Raw genomic sequence first — 9,479 nt, forward strand, 5'->3', positions numbered from 1 at the left:
CAGATGGATGCAACTGCATACGCTGACAAGAACTTAGAGGCTGGCAGGTAAGAGAGATTTTGTTACCAAACGTCGTTAGTCATAATCACAGCTTCATGAATGCTTATTAGGGGTATTGTCCACTGATTACCACTTGGCTACTGTCAGAGACAGCTGTCCTATATGATCCCGAGTAAGCAAATCCCTCCCTAGTCCTTGCTGGTATTTGACTAATCCCTCCCTTAGTTCTTGCTGGTTCTTGGCTTCTGGGAGTCAGCAGTTACTTCTTTTTTTCTTCTATTCCATTTGCCCTAAGACCTATTTTTCACTTTTTCTTCATGAGATATGGTAGATGGATTGATTTTTCACAATTTGTTTGCTCTGTGCCTTCCTTTCTAGTTCCCCCAGCCCTGCTCGGAGAGTAGCATATTGATCCTCCTCCTCTCCGACTGGGGAAGGTCCTATAACTCTCACTTCTTGCTGTCACTTTCACTCACAGGTGGAGTAGCAACGATCGGTTTGCTCTGGCAAATAAGAAGTGAGTGGAGCACCAACCAGTCCAGCTCCTCCCCCCCAACCCCCCAGTCACCCTTCCAAAAGGACATCCACATCGTGAGGCAAAGAATCCCGTAGGAGAAAAAACTACTTAAAAACTAAAACCCAAACCGGAAAGCCTGCATTGCTGTCCATGATGACGGATGCTTTTCTCTTCTGCTAATTCTTAGAAACTGTGGTCGTCACCAGCACAATATCAGAACATTATCAATTACTAACAATCCATCGATGATAGGCTTAAGATAACCTTTTCAAGAATATGAGACCTTCTTTTTTCTCATTTACCACCCTGCCCCAGCCAGCACGCACAGAACTGTTAACACAATTCCCTGGAATAGAAATACCTGTTATCCAAGAGGTATTTTCAATACAACGGACGTCTCCTGGCACTATTCCCTAAGTGCATTGAAGGAAGTTCATATTTTATAGCAATATTATTTTTTCCTGGCCATGCCTCCATTGTCCTCAGAAATGTTGACTTTCCAGAAAGATGCATACTTGCCATTAAGGACAACTATCACAGGACACAAAGGTTTCTTTAACGCGTGTGATTTCAGTGTCTCACAGCTACTGTGAGAACTCGGCTTCGTTGTAAAGCGCTGCTTTCGCGAGTCAGGCTCTGCTCACGGGGCCGGGCGTTTTCCCTGCCTGCGATGCTGCTCAGCTCTGAGAGCCACTGTGCACGAAGGGAAACCTGACAAGCTAAAGAGCATTATCTGTGACTTTATACGTTATTCTTTCCCTCACTTTCTGTACAGAGTACTTTTCACACTCTAACCCAGAGCGCTGTGGAGTCCCAGGCTGCCTGTGTCAGGAAGGACAGGTGTCATCAGAAGCAACGTCCACCACCAATACAGTCTTCACAATAATCTACTAAACGGCTGGAGGGCATTTTGCAGAGCTGCTACCCTTAGCATCATCTTGCCTTCCAAGCCCAAATCCAGCAGACAATGCTATTACTCAAAACATACAAGTGCATCCATGCATAGAGAGGTGTCTGTATATTTGAGACCTGGGTGCTCAATCTAGATTTTTAATAATATTAGTCAACTGTCTGCACTTCATTAAATAACATATGTATTAAACCTACCAATATCACAGTGTGGGGAAGGCCTGGAGAGGGGGCGGGAGTGGGGTGTAGGGACTCAATGAGGAAGGAAAGGGGGCCAGCTGTAATACTTTCAACAAAAAGACAGACCGAAACAAATAAAAAATCTACCAACACCCTCATGGTAGATTTTCTCTTCCAGAAATGATCTGAAATGCAAAAAGACATAGACTGAGAATAAGGTACGCTTTGCACAAAGGAATAGAGGCTTGACTAGCCAATACTTAGTCTGAATTATTATCTGAAGATAACAAAAAAAAAAAAAAAGCAAGACATGGTTTTGGGGCTGGGAATCCATCCAGCAGGTTCAGGGAGTCGTCAGGGTCACAGACATACCGGTGGCGCACGAGCCCTCCGCCGCCACGAGGATCTCGCTCTGCTGCTTGCAGGCCGCCTGGCGCAGGTAGCACTCGTTCTGGTAGCTCTCCCCGTTGGAGCCGCACACCGGCACGTAGTCGCTGTTGCACTGGGGAGACACAGAGGGACGCCTGTGGTTAGCACCCGGGTCTGCACAGCTCTGACTTCGTGAACAGAAATCATCATTTACGGTAGGAAGCGCCTGTCTTCCTTTCAGCGATCCTCATGGCCTCCAATCGTCTTTGACCTTGCAAGGGAATCATTCAAAGGCACACAAAAGCAATGCCAAGCCAGCCAGCCAGTCGTTTGATTCAGATTGAAAAGGAGCCTTCTAAATTGATCAGACAATTCCAGCAAAGTGATCAGACAAGCAATACTAAAAAGAGATAGCAACAAATATTACCAATATTATTTAATACTGTTTTTCTGACACATGGCCCATCGGGCTTGGTGGGAAAAAGAAACCATGCTACAGTACTAAAAGCTATTAGGAAATAGGCAATGTCTATATTTGGAGAGCAAAAGTGTCTAACTGAAATGCCAGAGAATTCAGCCACTCTTTAGCATGATTTTTTTTTTCTGTTGAATTTTAATCTTTATAAATTTCTAAGTATTTGATAAGACCCTTGGATTACCACTTAATTTTTTATATCATTAGGTATGGGATATTGATGTAGATACAGTGTAGAGAGAAATGAAATACAGGAAAAAATTCAGCAACTAATGAACTACATGTAAACTTTATTGACTATTCAAAAATATGACTATTATATATTTCATAAAGAGAAAAGTTCAGTTTAAAGAAAGTCTTATTATTAAGAAGTACACATTTTACAATGGAAATCAGGCAACCTGCAGGGGACACTCATCCTATCTAATAAAGACGGAATATGCAAATTGACCATCACTTCACGACAAAGATGGCGGCGCCCACAGCCAATAAGGAGGGAATATGCAAATTGACTCGACAAAGATGGCGGCAGCCGGACCAGGAAGCTTGCGTCGTCACCATGGCAATGATGCCAGCGTTTACGCCCTTGCCCCGGCTGCTGCGGGGCCTCTGGGCAGCGTGCAAAAGGCGGAAGGCGGCTCCCGGGCCGAAGCGAAGGCGGTGCCGGGCAGCCAGGGGAAGGAAGACGTATTCTTGCATGAATCTTTGTGCATCAGGCCTCTAGTCATAATATATTCACAGCCTAAGGCAGTGGTCGGCAAACTGCAGCTTGCGAGCCACATCCGGCTCTTTGGCCCCTTGAGTGTGGCTCTTCCACAAAATACCGACTTCTACACATGGGCCACGAAGTTTCAATCACACTGTACATGCGCGCCCGCACGTGGTATTTTGTGGAAGAGCCACACTCAAGGGGCCGAAGAGCCGCATGTGGCTCGTGAGCCGCAGTTTGCCGACCACTGGCCTAAGGCATTGGAGGTACTTGGCTGTGTCCCAGGCCTGCGAACTATGCCAGAGATGATTATCTCGTGATGACCACTACAGATGCGCTTCATTGTTTAATCACAACAAATATAAGGATGAAGATGATTATTTACAAATACCCCACCTATGCCAAAAACTGAGCAGAGCCAATCAGACATACACATGTATGTGAAAACACTTTGCTGCCTTCTACTTCTTGTTAAAATATTTGGATTTTTAATGTGTCATAAATGCATAACACTTTGCAATAAACCAATGATCTAGTGAGATGGCTAGGAAAGGTTTAATATATGTGGTAATAAACCTAAAATCCTACCATAAGGTAAATTCAACTCAAGGATTTATGCAACAAAAGAGGAAATTCTCAATAAAGTTACAATCTGATGATAAAACCTGAGATTTATTTTTTACTCTATTTCCTTACGATATCTGTAATTTCTCCCTCCCAATCAACCAGTTATCTGTTGCTCTTTGCCTTTATGTAACATTGGCTTAATCATCCTAACACTTTACAATGGTACAAGTCAATGTTCTCTGAAATGAAAGTCATTTTATGAGCCGTATTTTGGTATCAACTAATGAAAAATTTAAATATAGTTTTTTACTAACAGTGATATACTTTTCTCCCAATGGTAAATCCAAATTCAATGACACTAATATTAGAATCACCGTAATTGCTAATATGGCGATTTAGACATTAAATCATATTCATTTAGCAATTAAATATTATTAAAATGATTTAAATATTTAAAATATGGCATATTTTAGAGATCTTTATTTCAACAATTTCTAATCTAGGCATTCTGGATAACACTCTCTACAATGATTCCTTCCCACAGTTACACTATTGGCTCCCAGACTCAGTCTGTCTACATGATTATATTTTAAAAACTGTTTTGATTGAAAATTTTGCTAATGAGAATCTTTAACTCAATAACTAATTCTGGTCAGGTGATACATGTGTAAGGCAGCCTTCTACATGCTTTCCAAATACATATATATATATATATATATATATATATATACACACACATGCCTACATCTGAAAATCGTCCAACCACAGGACTGAACATCTTCATCGTTACTGAAGAAAAAAGGCAACAGCACAAAGTGAGGGAAAGCTGAATCGTCCAGTGAGCGGTGCTGAGGAGACACCCAGTGAGGGGCCTGGTGCTCATGCCAGAGGCATGGCCAGGTGGATGGATGGGAGCTTGACAATGTGGTGTGTTCAGGACCAGGGGCAGGAGAACCTAGAGAGGACTGATGAGGCTCACCTACACCACAATGGTGCCTGAGCAAGTGGAGGAGAGACTGTAAAGAGTAAACAGCTGGTGACATAGTCAGCAGACCTGCTGCCCCTTCCGGAGGCAGGGTCCTAACCAGGGCGGATGACTGGACTGGTCAGCCTCGCCTGCGGGGTCCTCGCATTCCTGTCACTGGTTACCTTCCCCTCTCTACCTCCAGCCCTGGTTACAATACTTGGTGTGTTGATTATTTGGGTCCACGTTTTCCTCTCTGATTTCTTGAGTTTCCCTATTTATCCTCCTCCTCTCCCTCCGCAGATTACTCGGATGTAGGGCTGGGAGTGCTAGTACACAAGGCTGATATGCATCTTAAAATATCGAATAAACTGATAACGTGCTCATATGCCACGTCTGAGGGGAGTGAACGCCAAACGCGAGCAGAGCTAAAAACAGCTCCAGTTCCCTGCACAGCCAGGAGGCAGCGGAGTCCGGAGCTGCGGAGAGCTTAGCTGCAGATTATCAGCAGGATGCTCCGGGCCCCTCAGGGCCGTGCCTGGCACTCACTGGTAGGAATCACACGTGGAGGGAGCATAGGCTACATCACGAAGGCTCAGGAGTGACACCTCCTCCTAGGCTCTCCCCTTTCTCTCACTGCCTTGCTGTAGGACAGCGGTTCTCAACCTGTGGGTCGCGACCCCTTTGGCGGTCGAACGACCCTTTCACAGGGGTCGCCTAAGACCATCCTGCATATCAGATATGTACATTACGATGCATAACAGTAGCAACATGACAGTGATGAAGTAGCAACGAAAATAATTTTATGGTTGGGTCACAACATGAGGAACTGTATTTAAAGGGCCAGGAGGTTGAGAACCACTGCTGTAGGACTTCGTGTAGATCACTCAACGATGACACATTTAACAAGTTTATACCTCAGTTTCCCCATTTGAAATGGTTAACGGGGGCATTTAGGAGGGTTAACGGAGTTGTGTTTTTAAAACACTTTGCACTATTTACTTATAAAAAGAAATAGAAACAATTTGTGTTTTCACTGGCAGAGCCATCACCACCCAACATCGACTCTTAAACATGCATGTCTAAAATTAGAAAAAAATAAATTAAAACAGGAAAAGCCTAGCATAAAAATAAGCTCACTGCTACATTAAAATATGCCAAGTTGTTTGGAATAGTTTTTAGTGGTAATCATAATACTGCTCAGTTGAAAAGGAAGGGACATATTCAGATGTTAAGTGACTTGCTAAAGGCTACAGAGTTGGATGGTGAGAGAAGAAATAAGACTCAGGCCCAGATGGTTAGGCCCATAAATGTATGTGTTGTACAAACTTCCTCTCGGGGGAAAAAGTGATTCTATTTCTCGTAAGATGTCTTAGACTCTTAAGTTTATTTTCCAAATATGTGTTTTTCAGTAGAATGGTTTTGTTCCAAAATGCCCACATTGCTGAAGAAAGCGGCTACACGCCACACTGGCAGATTCCATGACTTGACACTAGAATATACGGAATTCATTTTGCTATAAATGGACAAAAAATGTATGTGAGAAGTTTCTATGTGAATGATTACTTGTTTGGTTAGTAAGGATCTCATTTAGCTGAGATTTCAGCATCTAGAAACTATGCATAACTTCTATTTTCTGTACTGTCTGCACCTTCCCTAGAATCTGGCGTGTAGAAGGCTCTCCACAGATGTTTAGTGAATCCTGCTATATTCCCAGTTGTTCCAGGCTTGGGAATAATTTCTTAGATATGCTATGTTTCTCTTCCAAAAGAGAAAAAAATAAAAAGCCTGCATTATGGCCCAACCCTTTGATCATTTCATAGCTATCTTTTACTTCTTTCTCTGTGACTACTTTTATTTTTTTAAAATTATTTTTATTTTAAAAATTAAAAAAAAAATCTCTATTGTTGAAAATATTATATATGTCTCCTTTTTCCTCCCCATTGACCCCTTCTAGCCTGCCCTCAAGCCCCCCCCCCCCCCCCGCCCCAGGCTTCACCACCCTATGTCTGTGACCATGGGTTACGCATACAACGTGTTTGGTTGATCTTTTCCCACCCACCCATCCACCCACCCCTGCCTTCCCTCTGAGATTCCCACAGTCTGTTCCATGCTTTCTATGTCTCTGCATCTATGTATGTTTCTGTATATGGAAACATTTTTATGATTTTAAGAGTGGGCAGGCCTGTGACTATGGTGCTAGGTCATTAAAGGATCCAGCTTCTACCCGGTTCTTTCTCTCTCTCTGGATGCTTGCCCTTGAAATCCAGCCACTGTGCTCTGAGGAAACCCAAACTAGTCCATACAGAGAGATTCACAGAAAAGGACCAAGGTTCCCAGCTGACAGTCAGACATGAGCACAGAACCAAACCTTCCAGTTCCCTCCCTCACTCAGCCAACGCCCAGGGGAGAAGAGATGAGCTGTCTCCATTAAGCCATGTCCAATTACAGATTCATAAGCAAAATATTGTTCATTGTTTTGTGCCACTAAGTTCTGGAAAACTTGTTATGCAGTCCTAGTAAGTGGAATAATTGCAGATCTAAAGCATGGCTTATTAGATAAAAAAGTTGAATGTTTGGATGAGTAATACCCAGAACACATTAAGGCTTCATCATATTTTTAAATTATAAAGTGATAATTGATCATTGTTTGTCCAGTGTTATATATGAATAACTGCATGTCTTCCTTCCTTCCTTCCTTCCTTCCTTCCTTCCTTCCTTCCTTCCTTCCTTCCTTCCTTCTCTCCTTTCATCCATCCATCCACTCATCTATCCATCCTTCCATTGTCTCTAAATATTCATCCCCACAAATGATTTACCAGATAGCCCAGCACACCCCTCGGTATACAGATGGGAATGTAGGACACACGAGGTTGAAACCCATTTCTGGAACTCATATCATCACCTAAGAATTCGTTGCACTACTTTTTAAGGAGTATGTTTTCATTGATTTTAAAGAAAGACAGGGAGAGGGGGAGAGAGAGAGAAACATCAATGAGAGAGAAACATCAATTGGCTGCCTCCTGCATGCCCCCTACTGAGGATCGAGCACAAAACAGGGACATGTGCCTTGAAGGGGAATAGAACCAGGGACCCCTTGGTGCATGGGGCAACGCTCAACCAAATGAGCCACACTGGCCAGGGTGGTTGTACTACTTTTGACATTAAGCATCCTCCACAATAAATTTGTACTTTTGTAGTTATTACTAATATTTTTATTAGCATGTATAATATTCTAGGAAAATATTTGGCTTCGTGTCAAAGGACTCCATTCTTGCTTTAGGATCACCACTCAATGGTAAGTTATTATATTCATGGGCTTTAACTTCCTCATCTTTATTATTATTTTTTTTAATTTCTTTATTGGTTAAGGTATTACAAATGTATCCTCATCTTTAAAAAGAGAAAATAATTATTTCATTCACTTGTGAGAAATAAATGAGATATAGAAGTCCCTCCATGATTTCAGTTACCAGCAGTTAATACCAGTTGGAAAATATTAAACTGAAAATTCTCGAAATCAAATTCATTGCTTTCGAATGGGGTGCCTTTCTGCATAGCGTGATAAAAGCTCACACCAACCCACGCCACCCCAACGGGTGTGAATCATCCCTTTGTCCAGTGGCTCCCTGCCCATTAGTCACTCAGTAGCTACCTTGGTTATCAGCTCAACTGCTGGGGTATCGCAGTGCTTGTGTTCACATAACCCTTATTTTACTAAATGGCCTCAAGCACAACAGGGGTGATGCTGGCAATCCGGATATGCCATAAAGTGCTTCCTTTACGTGATAAGGTAAATACAGTACAAGACATTGTGTGTGAGAGAGAAAACATGAAGGTAACTTCTACTACAGTCTATGCTTTAATTTTTCTATTTTATTATAGTTATTGCTGCTCGTCACTTACTGTGCCTACTTTATAAATTAAACTGTCATAGGTATGTATATATGGGAAAAGGCATAGTATCTAGGGTTCAGTGCTACCCTTGGTTTCATTCCCACCAGGACACAGGGACCACTGGAATATGTTTGAAGGGAGGATACATTGATTGTAAATTAGAAAAGAGGTGAAGGCTCTCTGTCTGTGAGTCTCCCTCTATCTTGCTTGTTAGTTGGCTTTGTTCATTAGATTCCACATACGAGGGAAATCCTGTGGCGCTTGTCTTTTCTCTGACTGGCTCCTTTCAGAGAGCAGGCTGACAGCTGGGGGAGGGAGTGGGGAGAAGGCATTGAGCAAAAAAGGAAAAAAAAAGAGAAAAAAAACTCATGGACACAGACAACAGTGTGGTACTTGTAGGGGTTAGGGGCAGAGGAGGTGGGGTAGCGGAGGAGGGTGTAGGGGGACAAATGGCAATGATGGAGACTTGATGTGGGTGGCGAACACACGTTACAGTGTGCAGAGGACGTGTTGTAGAATCATGCAACTGAAACCTATATGGTTTTGTTAATCAGTGTCACCCCAATCAATTCAATTATAAATATAACTAAATAAGATAAAAATTAAAGAAATGAAGGAACTACATGTTCACTTTAGTGCTCCAATAAAAATCTAAATTGGAAAACATTTTAGATTATATACACATACACCCATTTCTCTTTGAAATTTATCTCTCAGCCAAAAAGATGATAGTGTGTATGTTAATGGAATGAAAGAATTATGACCTTTTATTGTTCAGAATAGTACATAGGACAATAGATTTCAGGAAATCTCTCTATCACAGTGGTTCTCAACTGTGGGTCGCGAGACTTTGGGGGTCTAATGACCCTTCACAGGGGTCACCTAAGACCAT

General features: G+C 42.4%; 1 protein-coding gene across 1 annotated transcript in view; it reads right to left on the bottom strand.

The window, feature by feature from the left end:
- TMEFF2 (transmembrane protein with EGF like and two follistatin like domains 2) overlaps nucleotides 1-9,479 on the bottom strand; it is a 230,949-nt gene that overhangs the window by 217,703 nt on the left and 3,767 nt on the right. The window contains exon 3 of the mRNA XM_023763099.1: nucleotides 1,979-2,108. Coding sequence (XP_023618867.1) covers nucleotides 1,979-2,108 — 130 coding nt within the window. The remainder of the gene's footprint in view (nucleotides 1-1,978; nucleotides 2,109-9,479) is intronic.

Source organism: Myotis lucifugus, unplaced genomic scaffold (assembly GCF_000147115.1).
Source record: "Myotis lucifugus unplaced genomic scaffold, Myoluc2.0 scaffold_3, whole genome shotgun sequence".
Lineage (NCBI taxonomy): Eukaryota > Metazoa > Chordata > Mammalia > Chiroptera > Vespertilionidae > Myotis > Myotis lucifugus.